Here is a 23,936-nt window from a genome sequence, read left to right as displayed (position 1 = left end):
AAAAGAAAATAAAAATTATTGTATTATTTATCATACCTCCTAGACCTGGGCGAAGTCTGTTATCGTATCCATCCAATAGGCCATCAAGGATCCGAGTGAATATGGTAATGTTATCATTGGTGTCATGTTTCCCTGAAGCTGTTGGCATCTGTGAGAAGCTGTTAAAAAGGAGAGTATAGGAAGAACGTAAATATAATCAACCTTGGCTAGAGGTTGCCTTATATTTCAATTTTCATTTAATTATTTAGATTGGCTTATTGCTGGCTATCAATGTTTCCTAGTGGTTTACAATAAAGATAGTAAGCATCTAGGACTGGATAATGGAAGACTTCACAGGAGAGATTACAGAAAAATGTGTGGTCTTAACTGTTTTATAGAAAACTTAACCGTTTTATAGAAGCTTTCTGCCATTATATTCCACCATTGTGCAATTGTTCTCCATTTATATCCTGTAAACAAACACACAAATCTCTCCATATAGTTTCCCTTATCAGCAGAAATTACCGTGCTGGAAAGAGCCTCAGGAATCATCAATCCCTGCAAATTCAGGAAATGTGATGCATGGTTGAGACTCATGAGTAACAAGAGCAGTTTGCAAACAACTTTAGAAATAATCTGTATTAATGTTGAACAGTTGATACCGTTAGAAACACTATAAAACATTCTAGAAGATCAGGACTTGTTAGTTACACTGTAATATATAGCATCATGTCCCATGCTGAATAGCCATTACCCTAAACAGCCTTGATTACGTGAAATGAATAAATTCAAAGTGCAGACAATAATTGATTGACTTCTCCATGTAGATCAGCTTCTTAATTTGGATCTACCATTGAGGTTGGACAATCATGGAAAAACAATGGCAAGGAAAACAGCTAACTTCAATTGTTAAACTGTTAAACCGGCTACAGCCCCGATCAGAGGAGAAAACCTAGCTTTGTGACTCATACGCTGGTAGCCTCCAGTTTGAATTATTGTTTTAGAAATTATGCTCTGTGAATAGCCCGAAAGACAATCTAAAGCTTGCAGCTGGGCCAGAATACCCAGCAGCATGGGTAGTGTGAGTATCTCTTGAGATTTGACGACATCCATTTGACAGAACTTCAGTGGTTGCTGGTTGCTTTTTGAGGCCAATTAAAAATATTTTTAATGATATATAAAGCCTTACACAGCTTTAGATAAAGGATCTTGCAGGATTGCCTAATCCCACAGAGTCTGTCTTGCCTGATTAGATCACTGCAGCTCCAGTAGTTACATTTGACACCAGAATTAGCTGTGACTGCACCAGCATATTGGTCCAGTAAAAATAAAATAATTCTACAGTTATTTATGTTTCTTTTTTTCATGTTTGGATTCAAGTTCTGGAACAAAGTGTCATTGGAGTTGAAACAACCCCTTTTGTTATTACACCCCACAAAACTTCAGAAAAGGGACTCAAACAGATAAAAAGATTTTACCTAGACTTTAACCAGTGTTGGGATTTAGCCAATTCAGGAGAACTGGTTGTTAACTTTCTAAGCAGTTCAGAAAACCGGTTGTTGGAAGAAATCTCATTTTGTTTTTTTCCCACTTTACAGGGCTAATCCTGTAAGGAAGGTAGGAAGGAAACATTCTGGTGTTGTTTCTAGCCTAATCTCTATTGCCCTGCTTACAGAAACTGCCTCTCCGGTTAACCCCTATTACATTGTAACAGCTAATGCAAAGCACTCATCGAAGTGATGTTGAGTTGCCACGGCCACCCAGTCACATGACCATAGAGCCACACCTACCCCAGCTGGTCATTAGGACAGACAACCGGTTGTTAAATTATTTGAATTGCACCACTGGCTTTTACAGTTTTAACTCTCTTTTGATAGCTTATATTTATATAATGTACATATAAAGCATCTTTTTGTTTTAATAATGCATTACATTGTGCTTTTGTTTTAATTGTACTTCTGGGAGCCATCCTGGTCTTTGGCATACAAATATATAGCATACAAATATTCTAAATAAATTTAGAAATATGTAATGCATATGTGGGAGGACAGGCATGTCTGTACAATGAAAGCACCTACTTTTTCTATCTCTGTAGTTGTACTTGTTTTTTTAAAGATACTTTAAAACTGACATTCAAAAAGTTGTTAATAAGGCCAAACAAATTCTAATTTGATTAGATAGTTCTACTTAGTTTAAATTAACTCTGGTTAATTGGATTGTTCCACAGTTATGTAATCAATTATTTCTCACTTTCTGATACATGTAAAAGTACTATTTGGTGGTATTTGTTTTAAAAAAATTCTGAAAATCTTCTCAAGGCTTCAGGGGGCTGCATGCAGCTCAGGAGCTTCAGATTCTGTACATCTGCTTTAAAAAAAGTATTCAACAGACCTTCGAATCAAAAACTTGATTATTACAGGAGTCTGCAAAAATCACTTCTCAGATTGGCAATGGTTCTGGAGACTTATGCAAAAAGTCAGGTGCAAGTTTTTCTTTTACAGGAAGATTATTAGAAAGAAAATAAGAGGTACTGATACATCAGGCCAGATCAATTCTAAATTGCTGGAATTCTAACTACTGCGTTTTTCGGAGTATAAGACACACCCTTTTGCCTCAAAAAAGAGGTTGAAAATCTAGGTGCATCTTATACACTGGATACAGCATTTTTTGCCTCCCAAAGTCCTGCCCCTTCACCAAAATGGTCGTACATAGCCTTATAGAGGCTTTTAGAGAGCTCGTGGGGGCTGGGGAGGGCAGAAATGAGCAAAAAGTGGCCCATTTTCCCCCCTCACCGCCAGAAGCACTCTATAAACTTCCTAAAGGCTACTCATGCCTTTTGGGGGGGGGTGGCCCTGTTTTCGCAAAAAAAGGCCCGTTTTTGGGAGGTTTGTAGAATGTAAAAACTTTTTTTGCCCTTTCGGAAGGTTCTTTAGATAGAGTGGTTGATGAGAATTACATTGATCATGTGCTGTGCCAGCAGAAACAAAGTCTTGTCAGCAATTTCCTTCTCCAGCACATGGATAAATTTCACCTGGAAACATCTACCTACCTACCTACTCTCTCTCGCCCTACCTACCAACTGTATTTCTCTCTCTCTCTCTCTCTCTCTCTCTGTCTCTGTCTCTCCCTCTCCCCCTCTACCTACCTACCTACCTACCTACCTACCTACCTACCTACTCTTCTCTCTCCCTATCTACTGTATTTATCTCTCCTGTATTTCTCTCTCTTTATCTTTCTCTATTCCTCTCTCTCTATCCCTCTACCTACCTACCTACCTACTCTCTCTCTCCCTACCTACCTATGTATCTCTCTCTCTCCCTCTCTCCCTTTATCTACCTAACTACCTAACTACTCACTCTCCCTAGCTACCTACTGTATTTCTCTCTCTCTCTCTCTCTCCCTCCCTCCCTCCCTCTCTTCCTTTATCTATCTACCTAGTTTTTTTTAAAAAAATTGCTTCTTCAAAACCTTGGTGCGTCTTATACTCCGGTGCGTCTTATACTCCGAAAAATAAGGTACATCCCTCTGAGCTGAATAAATATTATTAAATATATTTTAAAGAATCTTGCTTGGTCAATTTTTAGTTTTAGTCAGTTGCTAGAGAGTCTAACAATTCTGGCCTTGGTTCAAGGTACACATTTCATTTCATTTCATTCATCCATTCATTTCATTCCATTCATTCACACACTGGAACTAGCAGCTATTAGATTAAAAGAAGGCTGTTTTCTACACCTGTCTCAGCTTCCAAGGCCACCAAGTAACACATGGAGTAATCACTAATTTCTATAGCTGTGGTGGCAAACCTATGGCACGTGTCCAAGAGGTGGCATGCAGAGCCCTCTCTGCTGTTACACATACTGTCGCCCCAGGTCAGATCTCCATGGCATTTCTTTCATGAGCTTCTGTTACCCTGCAAATGATGAAACAGAAGATCACAAAAGAAAAAGATCTTACCTCTTGCCATGCTGTCACCTCCCAGCCGCCAGCTGGTATTTCAGTCTTTGCTGCAAATCCATGCATGCCCATGCATGCCCACACACGTGCACCTTTCAGTTTTGGCATGTGCATGCGCATGCGTGCAGTTTGGGCACTAGGTGTCTAAAAGGTTCACCATCACTGTTCTATAGCATGGAATAAAGCAGACTAGAGTTTAAACTGTGGACTCTATGTACTGCAATAGGCATTCAAATTATTGTGTTTTATTTCTTGCTTATCTGCCATAAAGAATGTGAGAAATACACTACCAACTTGTATCCACAATTCTGCCAAGTTTAGTCAAGAGCAGTGGTCAAGTAGGACTTTGTCATTTCTGCAACTATTGCCCATGTATAAATTTACTTGTTTTCTCTTTCCTTCTCATAATCTACCCCCTTCTGGCCTTTTCAAAACTTTTTCTGTTTTAATTGACCTTTCACAAATCCTAGCCACTTCTTTAGGCTGAAGAACTTGAGTTGGTAGAGATGGAAGCTGCTGGTGTAACACAGTGAGAGTGAGAGTTAGCATGCCGTTTCTCAAAGACCTATTTGTACCTGTAAATTTTATATAAGTGGCTTTTGAAATCTTACAAATCTGTATTGAGGAGGGATGTCTCCTCAATTTCATCTTGATCTCAGTTCTCTGCCCTAAATGAGCATATATGAAAACCGTGATTTTATGATGATTTTAACAATTTAAATAATGAATACAGTCTAAAAAAAATCCCTTTTGATCATTTTATCTGTTTGAAATGGTTAAACTTGGACATTTCTTTAGGGGTTAAAAATAGCACACTGTCAAACGCAAACCACGCACAAAAGCAGGGAATGTAATTATGGTTCTGCCAGTATGGTTGAAGCATGGGAAGAACTAAAACCCTCTGTGCAATATCACTTCTCCAAAGTCAGGAAAAGGAAGCCCTAAAATGTTGTTTTTCAAAATAATAGGGGGGGGGGGGGAGAGGAAAGATATATTTCTATGAGGAAATATTAAGATTGCTAAAGCTCATGTTTCTTTACTCTACATACACCTTTATGTTCTCTGTTTTTCTGAATACATAGATTGTTGAATTACCAAAGATAAAGAATCCAAGTTAGTGAGAAAAGAAAAATTGCAATGGTTCCATTTCTACCTGAACTGCTGACACTTTCTGATGAAATCCTTTATTACTTAAACAGCTAATGCTTTGCAGAGTTTCCTTGTAATTTTAATTCTATTTTTGGCTCAGTGTAAGAAACAATTAGACAACAAAAAAAAAGAACAAAAACAAAACAGGAAGAGGAGGTGTGACCTAGAATACTTTAATGATTTCCCATGCTTAATTCAGCTTTTTAGTTTTGATCAATTTAGTGAAATAACACTTACAGGGAGATACCTTTGTTTGATCCAGCACATATCCATGCAAAATATGTTAACACATTTTTTTAAAAAGGTTATTTACCTAAGAAAAAATAATTGAATTCTAAAGCGGTATGGTTTTCATCCAACTACCATGATTAATTGATGAAAAGGTTTTAGAGTGAATATAACATTGTTCTGATAAAACAATACCAATTCACATGGAAGCATTTGGTATATATGAATCTTATCTTATCCCACCATAAACAAATATTATGTACCCAACAATTATTCACTTACGTTAAGGTGACCAGATTTTCAGATTGGTAAAGAGGGACACCTTTGACCGGGGGGGGGGGGGGGGGCTTGATTAAAAATTTTATACGGAGCAACAAAAATTTTCATACAATGCAAAAATAGTATTGTATTTTTTTTTATTTCAACATAACTACAATTTACAAATATAAATTGTAACTCTTGCCAAACATCAACATTTTGATCATGTGACCATGAGGATGCTGCAATGGTCGCTAAGTGTGAAAATGGTCGCTAAGTGTGAAAAATGGTCATCAGTCGCTTTTTTCAATGCCGTTGTAACTTTGGTCACTCTACCAACTTTCTTGCCACAGTTCTTAAGTGAATAACTGCAGCTGATAAGTTAGTAACATAAGTGAATCTGGTTTCCCCATTTGACTTTGTCAAAAGACAATTAAAATGACCCCAGGACACTGAAACCATCATAAATACCAATCTGTTGCCAAACATCAAAATTTTGATCGCGTGACCATGAGGATGCTACAATGGTCGCTAAGTGGGGAAATGGTCACTAAGTGGGAAAATGGTCATCAGTCACTTTTTTCAATGCCATTGTAACTTTGGTCACTATACTACCTTTCTTGCCACAGTTCTTAAGTGAATAACTGCAGCTGGTATTTTGTATTTTGGATAGAATCTTTTTAAAAATAGTCTAAGACAATTTAAAAAAAGAATCCACACAGAATAAATTGAAGTAAAACATTTCAAAGTATTGTGCATAGAATTTTTAAAAATGGTTTCACTTCAATTTATTTTGGATAGAATCTTTTTTTAAATAGTCTAAGACAATTTAAAAAAAGAATCCACACAGAATAAAACTTTTAAAAAATCCTATGCACAATAAATAAAATATTATTTTAAAATACATTAAAAAATAAAAGAAAAAACCCAGCTCACTTACCAGCAGGCACAAGTGAGCACTCCAAGTCAATCCAGAATGATATAGATGTTAATACAAAGAACTGAGCAAATTAAAATGGTGAAATTAGTCAGGGAAATATTTTTCAAAGAAACTTTGCCACCATTTTTTCCCACATGAGCCGACCTCCAACCTCCGTGCCCCTCCCCTCCAGAAAATGCAGGAAGTAATACTCGTGGCTTCTCTAGCCAAGTATTTCCTGCAACTCTATGGTACTTGGTCATTTTTTCTTATAAAATGAGGTAAAAGGGGCGGGGGGTGGTCCGTTTTGTTGCTTTAACGTTTTAATATCTTCAGTGAAAGTACTGAGACAGAGAGAGAGGTTAGACAGAGTGTCTTTTGTCTTGCCCCGGTTAGGATTTCTTAAGCAAATCCACTGGGCTTTCAACATGAAGCCAGAAAATCGGGACTTTTTAAAAATGCCCCAGGAAATTGTTTATAACAAACAATTATTAACAATTGTTTATAACAAATTGTTATAAATCGTGACTGTCCCGCTGAAATTGGGACATCTGGTCACCTTAACTTACGTGCAGGCAAACTTACAAAGAAAAAAAGCTGTTTCAGATATTGAATTCAGTATGAGAACATATCAATTGAACAGAATTAGAAGGGAATGATTCATACAGAATGCACACAAGGGGGCATGCACATAATTCTCCAGTTTAATGTACACATGCATAGTTGTCAATGGAAGGTGAGACAAACTGAATTCAGAAGGTCATTGGATGTCTGACTAACATAATATTGTTTGATATTATTAGTCACAGATTCATGTCAGCAGCTAACCCTCACTTCAAAATATAATGAAGTGATAAATCACTCTTTAGATCACTGCTCAAAGTTTACCTATGGTGGCTACACCATATCTGGTATTGTCTCAAGGTGACGCCTAAGCCTTTCACAACCTAACCAACTCAAACAGAGACTACTTGTTTCATTTTAATGATCAACATATTCTCCAGCAACTGAGACATAAAACGGAGAATCCTGTAAAATGTTCCTTAGTCAGAACTGTTTCCCTGAGCAAAGATTGCACTTCTCTAAAGTAAATTCTGGATGGAAAACCCAAGGATAAGGTTCAAACAAAGATTTCTCATAAATTCCATTTTATTGCTCCATTGTATTGCTATTCTATACCACTTCCCAAATCTCACGTGTCTTTGACCCGATATAGGAATGCTAAAAAGTAAGAATATCAAGGAAGAAATGTATCTCTGTTATCCCCACAACAAACTCATGACCGGGCTGGGAAATTCATTTTCCCAAAGGGCCACACGAGAAACTGGGAATGCTGTGGAGGCCCACCATGCCGAATCCCCAGTGCTACCACTACTCTGCTCTTCCCCACCACCGAAGCTGCTGCCGCCACATCGATACCATGCCCCCACCATTGATGCTACCTCATACTGCCCCACCAATGCTGGCCAGGTTGGGGCCGTCTGAGGGCTGTAAAATGCCCAGGTCTGTTCATGAGGGTTGAGCAGGCTACTGACAGGGACCAAAAATAGAAGATGAGTCTGGAGCCCAAAGGGATGTATTGCATTATTTTGCTATAATATTTAGCTACAATGAGATAAGTGAAATTGGTAAAGTTTTGTTGAATTGAAAAAAGCAAACTGTTTGCTCATATCATATAAAATGCGTTGGATCTTTTAGTTGCAGATTTGTCACTTAAATGTTTAAAACATCACCAAGTGTTTTAATTATCTACAGGTAATTCTCAATTTACAACCACAGAATTTCCATTGCTAGGCAAGGTGATTGTTAACTGAGATGCATCCAATTTTACAGCCTTTTTTGTGCAGTTGTTACGTCAACCACGTGGTTAAGTAAATCTGGCTTTCCCCCTTGACTTTGTTGGAAGCTGATCTTGAAGATCGCAAATGGTGATCACGTGACTCAACAAGGTTGCAAACCTTCATAAATACATGCTGGCTGTTAAACACCTGAATTTTGATCACATACCCTTGGGGATGCTGCGACGGTCATAAGTACAAGGAGCAGTCGTAAGTAACATTTTTCAGTGCTGTTGTAATATTGAAAGTCACTAAACAAATGGTTGTAAGTTGAGGATTATCTGCAATGCCTTCAGAGGCTTCTCCTAGCGGGCTTCTTTCATAAATGCCACTAAAATTAATCAGTTGCTTTAGACTTCAAGATAAATGTTGGTTCTGAAGAAAATTCTCTTTACTACAGATGCTTTTACAGCAATATGGAAACAGGGACAATATTTACTATAGGGTACTGTTCTGACCCTCCTCCGACCGGTGAGTCACGCAGACACAAGCTTACTGTTAGCCACACTTTATTCACAGTAACTACTCACAGACAAGACATTGGCAGCAACCCAGACTCCCACAAATAAGAGATACACACAAGAGCTTCTCCAGCCTATATAACGGTTGTGTCCTGCAAAAGGTCTCCTCCCAAAGTCTCTTCTTATATACTCTCTTGGGAGGAGCCAAATCACAACCACCTGGGCCTGATTATTTCCTATGAGTCTGTCTCTGTAATTGCTGCCTTCCCTTCTCCGCCCTTCTCTGCCGGGCATCAGGGACCAACTCCCTCTGACTTTCACTGCCTGAGGGGCCTCCTGGTGGCCAACCAGCCTTTCTGGTCCCTGCTCGGATTCTGAACCCTGCCCAGGGTCCTCCACATCTTCCAGAGCCGACTCATAGGGTCCCTCGCTATTGGAATCTGTCGGCAGCTCCAACGGCTCCTGCTGAGCCACAACAGGGTATCACATTTCTGCAATTGTCTCAGGAACCTCTCCTACCAATGAGGCATTGTGAAAATTATTGGAAAAGTTTTGCTTTTAATGACTTTGTTGCTAACATAAAAGTAAAATAAACAGCAGAGGTCACTTTTTAAAATATGTGTTTTAGAGATACGTATGTAACCCACAGTATGTAACAGAGCCAGTATGATTGGCCTTGAAAAAAGCTAAGGCAGGGTTGGTCATGGCTGGGCTCAGATCCAGAACTAAAAGCTTACTAGGAAGTGAAAAAAAAACCCCATATATTCTGAGAAAAAGGCCATGACAAACTACTCCCATGTTGTTGCCAAGAAAATTACAAGAAATGTCTGTGTAGTCACCAGGAGTTGACATCACCTAAGTTATTGGTTTTTTTTTTAATAGCCTGAAGCAGACTAGTATTTTTAAGAAAGAAGCTTCCACAAAACATTGCTTATCAGCGGAGAGGAATAACCATATGTATAACTTGATTATTGCTTTTGGTGAAATATAGTTTGCAGGTTTTTAACCAATTTTTAAAAATGTGAAAACTTTCTAATTTAAGGTCATTTAAAATATAATAATTCCTTATGAAAACTCAGAAATCTCCATTCGAATTTTTTTGAAATTCACTGATTAATCAGTATTTCTCATCTTCACATGCTTTACTAAAGTAAAGAAAAAAAAAACCAGGAAATTATCAAAGATAAATAAATTTCATGGGCTAATGGGTAGCCTGGCTCTACCAGTTAAATTATATCTTTCTCTCTCTTATTCTTCCGGCATCCAAAGGCCAGCCTCAAGGTGTGTAAAATCAGTTAGGCTTTGTCACCCATTGCTTTGAAGGAAGTTAGATGTTGCCAGAATTGATGCAAAGGCAATCGAGGCAGAATCGACAGCAGATTTCTTACCAATAGAGATTTATGCCAATTCAAGAGCACTTCATCCCAGCAATGAGTGAAGGACTACTGGGATAAAGAAAAAATGGTGTCTTGCTTTTTTGAAGCACTTCTTTCTATTTCTTTCTTTTTGCCTCTATCATGAAAATTAAAATTAAAGCTTCCTTGCATGTTTTGTTTTCCTGCAAAGGACTAGTACAGGTGACTGCTGCTAGTTCTTTGCAGCAAAAAATACAAAATTGCTAAAACAATAGCAATTCACACATTACTGTGTATTTTTCTGTTTGTTAATACTAATTTCATATCCAATTCATGATTGTCATACTGATTATTTCTCATAAATTAGAAGAAAAGATCCAAGTGCAAAATGACCTGGTTATGCATCAGAATTAAGTCATGGGAGATCTGTCCAAGAAGAAAGATCTATTTGTAGATCACTATTCTGATCTCTTCTTTATGACAAAATATTACACATACAGATCTAGAAAAGCATATCTATCCTCAAAACCTTCATCGGATTCATTTCTCCTCTAAAATCAACAGAATTCGATAGGACTTCTGGGGGAGGAGTGTCGTCGTCGGGAGCTCAACAAAGCTCCCCTCAGAGTTCTGATTTGTATATCTAAAAGATCTATAGATATCTCTCCTTTCGGGCAAGGAAGGAGCAGGGAGGAACTCAGTCGTTAGAATTCTCTTTGTTGTTCACAGCCTTTTGTTTTTCGCTGTGAACGGAGAAGAGGTTCAATATCAAAGCTGAGTTTTTTTTTTTACTCCAGCCAGATCTTCTCAGCTGTTTTTTTTCAGCCCAAGGCAGGTTTTCCTCCCCCCTCAGGACAAATCTAAGCTATTTAAAATCGGTCCGAGCAGCGACCATTCCCGAAAACCTTTTTTGTTTATTATTATTTAAAATACCAGCTTCAATCTTACAAAAACTCCTTTGTTCAACTGTTTTTCAAAATGGCGATTTCATAGCCTTCGCAGCTGATATATTTAATCAGCCCTGTTTTCCTGAAGATTTCTCTTTACTAATTGCAAAAGTTTACTCAAAGTATTTTATTGTAAATCAAGGTGCGCAGAGACTTTGTTTGTTCGCTTTTGTTCTTTTATAATGGCTCCTAAGTCCAAACATCCTAAACGTCTTCTTAACAATACATCCCAAGTAATCGCTATAAAGCCACAGTCTTTGCCTTCTACGCCCTCTACTGGAGATTTGTTAACGAAAGAATTTCTTTTTGAAACTCTCAGAGAATTTAGAGAGGAAATAATGCAATTTATTTCGGAACTATGTGATAAATTTGATGCCAAGATTGCCAAACAAGGGAGGATACCATCGGAGTTATAAATGTGATGACAGATTATATTGCAGGAATGGAGGATAAATTGGAACTTTTGGAAGCAGCCAATTTTAAGCTGACATCTAAAATCGAAATATTGCAACAGGAAATTGAAACGGCAGAGAGACAACTTGTTATGACAAATTATAAAAAGACTGCGTTTGCAATAAGAGTTAGGGGATTGCGTGAAAACGAACAGGAGAATTTGAAGCAGACCTTTTTTGAGGCTCTCAGTCGTGTGGTGGGAGGTCCGGGACTCAACTTCGATTGGCAGATCCAAAAAATTTACCGCCATAATTCGTGGACAGCAAAACAGAGACAGCTTCCGAGAGATGTGGTTATATATTTTGCTACAAAAGAATCCAGAAACGCGATACTACAAGAGTTCTACAACAATAGACTGCGAATTGATGGACAGGATTTGATCGTTTTTAAAGAGGTGCCACCCCAGATGTTAAAAGCCAGGAGAGACTATGCTTTCTTAACTAAAGAACTTAGAGATAATCAGATACAGTACAGATGGGAGGCGCCATTTGGTATTACAGTCACACTTGATGATCAGAAACATCGCCTCAATTCAGCTTGTGAAGCCCGAGACTTTTACCATAAGATTTTAAAGGCGGGACTTCCTGAATCACCCGGACTTGGACAAATACAAGGAGAAGTACAAGAGAAGCAACCAATCACATAATTACAAAGCGGGAGCTACCTTTTTTTCTCCTTCGGAAGGGCAGCAGAGTGGAGAACAAGGATTTAGTTATGCTTCCAAGATATGCTTAATCTTAACTTGAATAATACTCTGTGACTATATCTTGTAGAAAATGGCATAGTGGTATACCGATCAAGAGATACTAAGGCTGTAAGAAATGACGCTGATCTCCTCAGAAATTATATTGTATGGGACTTAAAAAAAAATAAAGAAATAAAGATTCAATTTTTAAAACAATGAATGCACTTGGATACTGTTGCTTTTTTTGCTTTTTTTTTCTTTCCTTTCCTTTTATTTTTTTTTCTTATAATTTTAGTGTTAATTACAAAACGAATAGATCAATGAATAGTAAAAATACACCGAAGTGAGGAGTAGAGGGAAAGAAGAGGGAGGAACTAAGAGGGAGTGAGAAGGGAATGTAAGGAGGGTGAGATGGTGGGAAGGGGAGAAAGGAATGGTTGAGGGGGAGGGGAAGTAGAAGAGTGGATTGTTGGAGGGGAGAAATGAAAGTTGGAGGGGTAGAAGAAAGGGTGTATGAAGGATAGAAGTGTTATGAGTTGTGTTTATTGCTTTTTTTAACTGCACAGTATTTAAGTGATTGTATAAAGAAAAATGAAAATGAAATAAAAGATGTTAATGAGTAAAATCAACAGAATTCTAGGTCACCTTAAGGCAGAATCTTTACTTTGCTCTTGCTTCATAAACACCCAGGGAACATCTGTTTTATGCATGAAATATCTCTATGGCGTGGAAAAGTGGAAAGTTAGATTGGTGAATGTTTATGTTTCTAATTTTTCCACAGAGAGACAACTTGCATAGGAGTAATCATGTAGGTTGATTATAACAGGGACAGCAAAATATATGTGACACATTAAAGGCTACTCAACATAGTTTGCAATTATTCAGTTAATCATCAGGATAGCAGGGCCAAATAAGTTTGCTCACAACATATCTTAGATATAGGCACCAGAAGACCTTCAAAGGTTGCCTTGCGTTGTATATTTTTATGGGAAATATAATTAGAATTTGAAAGGCTTTTTTGTTACATATTCACACAATGAATTTTTTTAATCTCTTCTTTTCATATACTCTTTTTCTTCTATGTCATTTTCTCCCCTACTGCTTATAAGTGAACCACTCTGAAAATTTGTTTTGTGAGATGATAAATGATAGATAGATAGATAGATAGATAGATAGATAGATAGATAGATAGATAGATAGATAGATAGATAGATAGGCAGGCAGGCAGGCAGGCAGGCAGGCAGGCAGGCAGGCAGGCAGGCAGGCAGACAGACAGACAGACAGACAGACAGACAGACAGAGAAGAGAAAGGGGCATTTTAGTGTACTTTGTATATTATTCACTGTCTAATCTCCAATCTTTCTAAGTAGGGATGAGAATATATTGCTGGGCATTATTTTGCCTCCTTCCTTTATTGTCAAGAAACTTAGATGCTATTCTTGTTCCAAATGAATTTGTGTGTAGATGCCCACCCCTGAAAACATAATCAAAACCTACCAGTATTGAATGAGGTAATTTTTCTTGTATGGTGGACAATAAAAGAGTTAAGTAATTAGCTGGAAATTTCAGGGCTAGCAAATTTTATTGATCCTCAAAACTAAAGCCATAAAAATGTTCCTAACCTCCAGTTTTAGACATAGAGGTTTGGGATAAGGAGGAATGCTTTTTTAATGCGGAGACATACCTAACACAAAGTCGATATGTGTACTTACACAGATAGTTGCTTAGGTATAAATGTAGGACCCATGTTTAGATATAGGTATAGATATAGACCTAGGAACTCTTCTTCTGCTCATTTCCAAATAGGAAAATCTTGGCAGCAAGGAATTCAGCTTTCAATCCAAAGTTCTTTACTTTTTCATCAATATTTCTGCAGCAATGTCAAGTCAATATAAACTTCCAAGGGAGATCTGTACCTTTCTAAGACCTCCTTTGGTCCACTCACCAAGGGAGGTCTTAAAAAGGTACAGATGTCTCAAGTACAGATGTGCATGATTATGTCCATAAAGTCTCCAAGAATCAAATTCAACTTGAAGGCTTTACCTTTATAGACATGCCACATATAGTTTTGCTAGAGTTTGTGGTGCCTTGAAAATAAAACATTTGGAAAGCAGTAAAGCAGCAGCTTTGAATCTTCAACTATATTTTCAACTACACCAACCTTAAAATGGTATGTTAATGACCTTCTACGTAAGTCAATGGAAGGTTAAGTAAAAAAGAAAACCATTCAAACTACCACAACAACAAAAAAACCACCTAAAAGGACTATTTTGATTCTTGCTTGCTACTGTCGGTGTTGAGTTGGCAGGTTATCAAATGTGGCAGTTCAACAGCACTGAACATGTTAATATTCTTATGCCCAAGTCCAGACAAGATTGCTGTTATATATAATTACTGTGCTTTAGTTTTGCATGATAACTAATGTAGAGACACCCTAGATACAAGCATGCCACATGGAGATTACATCCATGCAGCTTTTTAGCAGAATTATGAAAATAATTTATTACTGCCTTCTTCCAGGAAACATTGAAACAATAAATAGGTGAACTAACAGACATAAGATTTCCTAAGATTGCCCCATTTAGGTACTAACCAGGATCAACCCTGCTTAGCTTCCAAAATCACTCAACACAAACTTGGTGGTAGCTTTTGCTGAGGCCTTTATGATAAATCAAAATTGATTAATAACTTTTATTTTAATTGCTATAATATTAAACTTAACTAAAACAAATATGGAGATTTTTTTCTAGTGTTAAGAAATCAGTGTTCATAAAATTAATAGTTAGCATATATGTTTTAAATCTATAACACACTCTGATTTCTTTTTCCAAAGCATTTATTTATTTCCAGAACTTGTACTTTACTGCTTTTCTATCCTAATTGTTAAAATAGGCTATCCCACAGCGCACACATTCACCTATGAAATAAAGAAGGCATTTCCACTTACTACAAAAGAAAACAAAAAAGAAATCATATATTCCATTGCTTACAATATATTGGTTTTCTGTTTACTACTTTTACAAAATACACCATAAAACAAAAAGTAATTACTGAAATGTCAGGATGTGATAAATGGACACAATTGGTGTCAACTGGTGTATTGAAAATGCTGCTTCAATTTATCAAAGCAACCCTTATGAAGATCTATATGGCTTTTCTATGGAATCCCCAAATAATTCTCAAGGTAGTTACTAAACTGCAGCTAAAAAGAGAACCAAATTCCTTGGCTCAGTTACGCAAACTTTCACAAACTCCTGCATTGCTCAATTGCGCATCAGAATAGTCTATAGCCAACAATGCAGTGCATGGAGGATTTCACTCCTGGAGTAGATGAAGAGGAGCTGTTTGGCAAATGTTATCCATTTAAAAATGATTTTGCTAAAAACTTTTAAGGACAAATAACATACACTACAATTGCCTAGCTCTGCCAAGCTGATAAAATACTGAAAAGCCTCACTTCCTTTTACTGTTCTTTGAAAAAAATGTTTATCAAAACTTACGCAAGGACACTTTTAACTCTTTTATTTAGGAATCAATCTTAACTCCTGGTGACTGCCTGGCCAACACTCTGCAATTTTCTTGGCAAGATTTCAGAAGTGTCATTGCTTGCTTCCTAGTGTAAGAGAAAGTGACTACCCCAAGGTCACCTAGTTTGCTTTGTGCCTAAGGTTGAACTAGAATTCACAGTCTCCTAGTTTCTATCCTGATGCCTTTACCACTATACCAAACTGACTCTCAGTATACTTAGAGGGAATTAGGAATAATCTGTTACATTTCTTATTATGAATAACTATATTTGTTATCATATTAACAGTGCTACATACTCCAAAACAGTATCAGATTTTAACATCACCCAGAAAATGTTTGCTTCTATTAAAAATGGTTTAATGGACTGTTTCAGCAAAAAATGTTACTATATTGTTCTACAATTTTAAATCAACTGCTCCTTGTCCAGCCTTGAGCAGCTATTGTCAATAATCATTATTATTCTAGTTTTTAAGATTTGTTCTTGAAATTTGTCAACCATATACAAATGTCCTCTATTTTAATTTCTTTTGACGAAGTACACTCATAAGAACAAATTGTTCAACACTCCAATTGATTTTAAGAATGGTAAATGTACTCGTTTAAAATAAAAAAGATATTCAAATAGTGAAGTGGAAGACAAATCAAAATCTCCTTTCTGTACTTATTTTGCCTTTTTAATGGTCACAGCAGCTAACGATTAAAATCAGTACAAAACTCAAAGTTATGACTTCTTGTAACATATCTTAGTAATAATAGTTTGGGGAGCTGCAATGAACACTTGATAGACACTTCTAACCTTCAGTTTCAGGTTAGATAAAATGACCATTAAATCAAAGCATTTTTCTAATAACATAATGCCAACAGTATGAACAGGATGTGGTTTATTAGTCTTTCTGGTTTGGGGGACAAACATATTATTGTCTCTGGACCACAGCTCACCTCAGACCAATCTTTCTGAACTTCATTCATTTTGCTTTTTCACTGATATATTTTTCTCTTGAGAACCAGTTTCTTATCCAGTTACTGTATTTCTTTTAAGCCTATGTTTTATTACGTGTATCCCTTCTCAGTCGCTGGACAAATGAAAGATGACTCTCCTTGCAAGAATATAACCAAGCAATCAGACCAATAAACTATATACAACTGGGACCACTGATGCCAGTTGAATAAGGACATCGCACCTAGGTGCACTAACGATAGAAACTGTTGCTTGATCTCACAATGGCTCATTTCACTAACTCTCAAACAGAAGCTTTCTAATAGGCTTCCACTGAAACAATAGTGCTCAGCCACTTGACTTTCGTTCTATCTACTTTCATTTGGAACATGTAATACTACCAGCTGAAAAGTCACAGGACAAGTCAGGTACAATGAAAATATGTTTACCCTTTCAAATGATCTAGAAGGCATCAAGTGATCTTTATTATAACATTATTCTTTTAAACTATGATTTCCACTAACTAGTGAAAAAAGGATTTCTTTTAAAATTAAAAGCTCTTCAATATATTTCTCATTAAAACATAAATTTCTACTAAAATTCTTCAGATTATAAAAAAGCCCACTCAAGATCCTCCTGCTAAAAATGACAGCAAAAGTAGGAACACTTTAAAGATTGTCATTTTCTTTTCTATCACACAATTAAAGTATTCTCTAAGGGGTTTGTGACAAGCATCAATGTAGAGAAAAATGAAAAGTACCTGAAAAGAAAGGAGACAAGGAAAAGGGGAAAGAGGAAAGAGGAGATTGTTTAAAGCAATTAGAACAGACTTGGTTATTTCACAGCCCCCAGTCCACATCCAGTCCTGTCCAGCCCACAGGAGGTTAATCAGAGATTAGAAATCAGTATAAATAAGAATACACCATGCACGCAATACAACTGCATTGCTTTATTCCGAAGGCGACTGCTACTTTTTTTTTCAAATTTACATATATGCACACCTACACACCTTCACTGTAATGTATTGGTCCTATTGGTTTGGTCCTCCACAACAATCCCAGTTTCACAAGTGAGCCCTAGGGAAAATTAACTGCCCATCCTTAACTTAGAACATTTTATGTTAACTTACAGAAGAGTCCCAAACATATCTAATTAGAACTACATCACAGTATTACAATTTTTTGCAACATTCCTTTTAGGTAGATCAAAGTGACCCCAGAATTTAAGTGTGTACAGATAGTCCTCGACTTACAACCACAATTGAGCCCAAAATTTATATTGCTAGGTGAAAAATATGTTAAGTGAGTTTTGCCCCATTTTATGACATTTTTGTCACAATGATAACTGAATCACTGCAGTTGTTAAATTAGTAACAGGGTTGTTAAGTGAATTTGGTTTCCCCATTGACTTCGCTGGTCAGCAGGTTGCAAAGGTTGATCACATGACACCAGGATACTGCAACCCTCATAAATGTGAGTCAGGTGTCAAGCATCCAAATATAAATCACATGACCATGGGGATGCTGCAATGGTCATAAGTGTAGAAAATGGCCATAAGTCACTTTGTAACTTCAAACAGTCACTAAATGAATTGTTGTAAATTGAGGACTATCTATATTGAGATCTACTAACATCATTTGCTTAAGGCTTATTTGTTTTAATTATTGAGAAAGGCAATGGCAAGTCACTTTTGGAAAACTTTGCCAAGAAAACTGCAGAGACTTATCCAGGCAATCTCTGACAATCGGAAATGAATGAACAAAAAAAGAAAAATTAGTGCTTGCTGCACGATATTACAACCTCCTTCCCTCAACCTAAAGCTTGACATTTGGCAACACTTTTCCACCCAGATGATTTATATGGTAGCACTAACTTTTGTAATCCCAATGCAGTAAAATACTGGAATGCATACCTAAGGTGTCTTAACCAGAAATCAGTGAATAGCTACTTTACAATCCCACAAATCATTCACGTTTACACCTGTCCTAGGCAAAACTCAACAAAATTCACTGTTCTATACATAAAACACTAATTCTCATAGTCATTAAGCCTTTGTCTTCTTACAATTTCCATGCCTTGTAGCCAATCTTTGTCCTATCCCCAAGGAAATAATCCTGATTCCGGAGAAGTGGATAGAAATGCCCTCAACAGAAGGAAGTTGTTCCATTGGTATTTCTTTGGTATCCTCATTATAGTGATTTATTCCATCTCTGTCCCATACTGTTTTCATAATCGTTACAGTAATACATTGTGGGAGAACAGAGCAGAGAGAAATTGGGCCAGATGTAACTGCATCGAAAGCTTGGAAACCACCAGCGCTCACCACCAGAACAGAAAATGCATTTATAAGCAACTGTCACTAGTAGGCAACAAGTGAAGGATAAGCTACTAAAACATCTACTAACAAAACTTGTAACAATTTGCTGAATAAGTAGAATGGCCATATAAATATTTTAAATGAATAAAAATAAAAAATGTGATACATTTATTCAGAGAACATGCATTATTTGGTAATGTGTCCATTTCCTTTCTGGACAGGATGGAAGTTGGAGAGGAAGCAAATAAGAAGTCATACTATTCTGTTTGCTATAACTTCCAAAATACAGACTACCTACTAATTAACTAACATTCTGTTTCTAATAGATACCATAAGCTAGGTACATCAAACAATGTTGTAGTAGCAATACTAACACATATTTTATAACTATATCACATAGTTATATGAATTACGGTATATCCGACTTGCAGAATATACCCATCTTATTGCTGTTTTACAGTTGAAAAAAACAGTAAATGGTTTGTCCCAAATATAACACTCTGCCACTGATGGTCATACAAGATATTAGGATATTTTCCCTTAGATTTTTATTTTTTATTTTTAAAGAAGCCTTGGTTTTTATTTGTATTAAAATAAAAAGAAAACTTTGAAATGCTTCAGTTTGGCAAAAAGTCATTTAGTGAATACTTACCCAAAATGACTGACTAAATCCATGGAAATACAAAGAAGAAAGCAGTTTTTGATCATGATAAAATCAGGAAGCATCCCATTGTCCATTCCCAATGAAATTGTTAACAGAATTGGTTGACTTTGTTGGAGTGTGCCTTTATCACCTTTGTTCTGGAGCTGCACGAAATAAAAGTGGCCCATTGTAAATGCTTAGTTCAATGCAATTAATACGCTAGATTTCAAGCAAAACATACTACAGCATTTGTCCAATCAATCAAGGGTCTATTCAAGATACCTGGATGACCAAACCAGACCAAGATGATGTAAGTCTCATCGTATTTGAAAGATCCATATATTAATGAAATCACCTGGTCTGCCTGAATCCCAAGTACAATTGGATCTTTGGGGCTACAGCTTGTTACTCTACCTAGATGAGTATCCAGACATACAATATAAAAGTTATTTCTTATTCACATCAATCAGGCAAATAAGAAATACACCCTTTTCTGATTGGAACATCTGTTTCTACAGAATGGCTGTTTAATCCATCCCATGTCTCTTTCTTTCTGTATGGATGCCGTGTGTGTGTGTGTGTGTGTGTGTGTGTGTGTGTGTGTGCGCGCACACACACACACACACTACAAAAAAATCATTTTTTTGTCTTACTTATTTTCTCTGTTTTAAAAAGGTGGCTCATCTGTCCAGATATTCAGGATGCCAACATACAGCTCTGTCTTAAATAAAACAAAGGCCATATTGGTATTTGCCTTACCAATGTATTACATAGGAAGGGCGGGGAAAGGAGAAAAGGACAATACCTGATCCCAAAATTGAGTGGCATTGCTTCTGTACTTGTTGGATCCATAAGGGGCAGACTAATTGTAACTGGGTTGCTCAGAAACATCTTAATGGCTCCAGAATTGTCATAGGTTGCTGGAGACACTATGTACTGAATGCCAGGGATGTGTGCCTGAACGGTTTTTTTTTTAAGTGATGTGGCAGCCATCAATCCCTGGAAATCGTCAAGTGACAACAGAGATTGATGGAAGGACTCGGCCTCGCTTAAAATTAAAACAAAACGCTTTTCCGAGCAGGATTACTTGACGAAGACGTTGCCTCGTTTAGAAACCACCTCCAGTTCTCTGCCGCCTTCACACTCTGGAATCGTGGATAGATGCCTTCATACACACACCCACACATACACACCCGCGCTCTGCTTCACGGGCACCCCTTTTCCCCCTCCCCCCTTCAATCCCTCTCCCTCGGCCAGAGGAAGAGGGCTTTGCAGAACCGCAGCCTTCCTAGCCTTCTTTCTTAGCACTCACCCGCCTCTCGCCAGAGCTCTGGATGATCCCCCCTCCTCGGGTTATGCTCTCAAAATCTCTCCAACGGCCCCCCTCCTCCAGCCAATAGGAACGCACCTCCTCGGACCGACCGGGAACGGGCTGGGCCCGCGGCCAGATCCAGTCGCACAGTCCGGTTGGCAGCTTTTGGGTATCCTGCGGTTGCACCTGCTGTTGCTGCTGTTGCACCCCAGCGCCCAGCGCTGCAATGAAGATTCTCGGACGGCTCCCTCTTCCCGCCCGCCAACCTCCCTCGGCCCCCGCAGGCGCTCCCAACTCCTACAAACTCCTGCAGAAGTGCAACTCGCGGAGGGTCGCCGCCATCCCCGAGGGCGGCCCGGCTGCGCTCCCCTTCTGCAAAGCGCAAAGCGCTCCCCTCACTTGCCCCGACCAAACTTCCCCTGCCCTTCCTTCTCACCATCCGGAACGTCGAAGGATTCCCCAGCTGGTCAAGGGACTGGCCCCTTCGAAAGCCAAACGGCCCTTTGGAGGAACCGAATTTGCCCCAAATGCGCGGAGCTGCTCCCTTGGCGCGCGCCCCTTTTGCTTTCGGACCGGAGGAGGTCTGGCCGGTCGCCGGTTCTGTCCGAGTCCGCACCTCCCCTCCTTCCATGGCCCGCCGCCATCCCCCAACAGAATAGCGCAAATGCTCCCGCCAGTTCATCACCCGGGGAAAAAGGATGGGTCGGCTTACCAAGGGCCGGGGAGCTCCTCCGCGCGAATTGCGCCTCTTTCCGCAATCACTTTCTGCTATGGGGCTGCCGCCGGTGAATTCGAAGCTGCTACTACTATCGGTGACAAAACATCTTCGTTCCCACCCCAGCCCTCCCCCCCGAAGAAATCCCGGGAAGGGCGTTAATTGCTTTGATGCCGGCGGCCTCCCATTTTCCAGGTCTCCCGGCGATTCCTCGGCTTTCTTTGCTTCGCCTCGGATCTTCCCCGATCCTCGCTAGCCTTTCCCTCGTACTCTCCACATGGCTATTCCTGGACTGGCAAGAGAACGGCTGCGGCGCGGCGCGGCGCCGACAGAGGCCGCTGCAAGAGGAGCAAAAATAGTTCATATTAATTGCTGCGCCCCTATTTTTGCATACGTAAAAGCTGCTTAGCCAAGCGCTTCCGAAGTGCTATTGTTTCGAGGACGGAGGATTCCGAAGGCGGAGGGTAGTTTGTGCACCCTTTGTTTGGGATTCTTCAGTTAGGGAAGATCCAGGTGGACAGGACTGAAGTGTGGTTTGTAGGAATCCGGAGCCTCCGGACCGATAGGTACGGATAAGAGAAATACCATAGGAAATCAGAACGCTCGCCCTGGATTTATATCGTTTTCTTACGTCCTCACACGATTTAGGCTGTTGGCTATTTGGGGTGGGGGTGGGGATGTGGCATAACAAGTCTGTGCTGTCAGAGGGATCGTGAAGATCCCCAGCAGATTGTTGATCAGATTGGTGGATTGTCTTGGGCAGAAGGAATGGTTAGTGAAATGATAACAGCTTCTCATTCCCAAGCAGTTGAGGGAGGTGAAACTCCATGAATGTATGTCAAATTGGAATTTGGTCTAAATAAATACATTCTTAGAATTTAATTCTGAGTAAATATCTGTAGCAGTATTCTGTCGTTCCAGCTGCACTTCAATCAAAATTCTGGATGTAAATCTTCAAATTCAAACAAATCTGGACACACTTTTCTTCAGAAGTGTAGCAGCCATAATTCTGTTTCTTCTAGGTCAGAGAGGAGCAAAGGCGATTGTGAGCCACACACCCTACTCCACCAATAATAGTACATCACCCCTTTCGTACAGGACTTCCTGGGTTACCCTTCCTTTGGGATCATGCAGGTTCTGTTAGCAAGAAGATTCTTGCGTTTCTTAGAATCCCAACTATTAGTCTCTTGACAGACCTCAGTTTGAAGTGTATTTTGCATTGAACAACAAAGTCTTTTTCTTAAAAAGTATTGTTGCAATATTTTGTTTTCAAATAATGGAATGGGGTAAAGGTGAATGTATTTCCTGCTCTGGTCGTATGCTATTATCTCAGCCTTAGAAAGCAAAATAAGATGGTTTGGCAGACTTCCTAGAGAAAGCAACAGTAGTATATGTAATCCTGGCATCTCTTCTTTTGGCTTATCTTTGCATCTCCCAACTGTTCATCTTTGTATAATAATACTTTGTAATTCTCAGTTCACAGGAGGTATAGTAATCTGAGACATATTTTAGTCCCCACTTTTCTTTTTGTTCTAGTTACTTCTGCTAGCAAATTATGGTTTGGTTCACATATTACTATCGTGTGTTGGATGAAATCAGCTACTGCAGTCATATGTTTTGTGATGTGTTACTCTGCAATAGCTAATTTGCTGCCCGTGACCTCATTATTTACTTAAAGCATGTTTTACTGCTTTTGGCTTACATGTCTGTGAAATTCTAGAAATATATACAATATGGTTAGTATCTGAATTGAGTTCATTGTATGAAAAACCCATTCCTCCCAGGAGCTCTAGCTTAGTAACAAGAACACATCCTTAGAAACAGAAGGTCCTTGACAAGGCTTGGGGAACAGCCATCACTGAAATCTCAGAAAACTGTTACCTGTAAGTAGATAATGTATGTTCAGTCAAATTGGGGCAACATACAATAAACCGCCAGTTAGACGATTGGAGGTGCTCTGAATTGTTGTAACTGGAAGAAGAGCAAGCAAAATATCATCTTAATTAGCATGGAATAAGTCACTTCTTTAGGGGAGGGGGAAAGATTCATCATGTCTCAGGCATTGAGTGGTCTGACAATTGAGTAACTTTTTGTCCAACAAACTGAAAGTATTGTTCCGAGAAGGGATACATTCCCATTCATGGTGGAAGCATGCACATCTTTAAGCTGGAATTATTTCTGGAAAAAAGTGTTGACAATTGCACTGAAAATATATATTCTGGAATGAACCCCAAATGCTTATTCTTCACTGAGGCAGCA

The 23,936-nt window shown here is 38.5% G+C and overlaps 2 protein-coding genes across 2 annotated transcripts in view; one reads left to right on the top strand and one right to left on the bottom strand.

Annotated features, from left to right (window-relative positions):
* Window positions 1-21,943, bottom strand: part of GABRA5 (gamma-aminobutyric acid type A receptor subunit alpha5) — an 87,386-nt gene extending 65,443 nt beyond the window's left edge. Inside the window, exons 1-3 of the mRNA XM_014051525.2 lie at window positions 21,675-21,943; window positions 19,660-19,814; window positions 37-158 (exon numbers count right to left, since the gene is read on the bottom strand). Of these exons, the coding sequence (XP_013907000.1) occupies window positions 37-158; window positions 19,660-19,745 (208 nt within the window). The 5' untranslated portion in view covers window positions 19,746-19,814; window positions 21,675-21,943. The remainder of the gene's footprint in view (window positions 1-36; window positions 159-19,659; window positions 19,815-21,674) is intronic.
* GABRB3 (gamma-aminobutyric acid type A receptor subunit beta3) overlaps window positions 1-23,936 on the top strand; it is a 281,267-nt gene that overhangs the window by 55,057 nt on the left and 202,274 nt on the right. The gene's annotated exons all lie outside the window — the stretch shown is intronic.

This window comes from Thamnophis sirtalis, unplaced genomic scaffold, assembly GCF_051295495.1.
Source record: "Thamnophis sirtalis isolate CommonGarterSnake01/CBP01778 unplaced genomic scaffold, rThaSir2_p1.2 scaffold_12, whole genome shotgun sequence".
NCBI classification, from domain to species: domain Eukaryota; kingdom Metazoa; phylum Chordata; class Lepidosauria; order Squamata; family Natricidae; genus Thamnophis; species Thamnophis sirtalis.
Note: the sequence above shows the minus strand (reverse complement) of the source record. Positions and strands in the feature narration are given on the sequence as shown.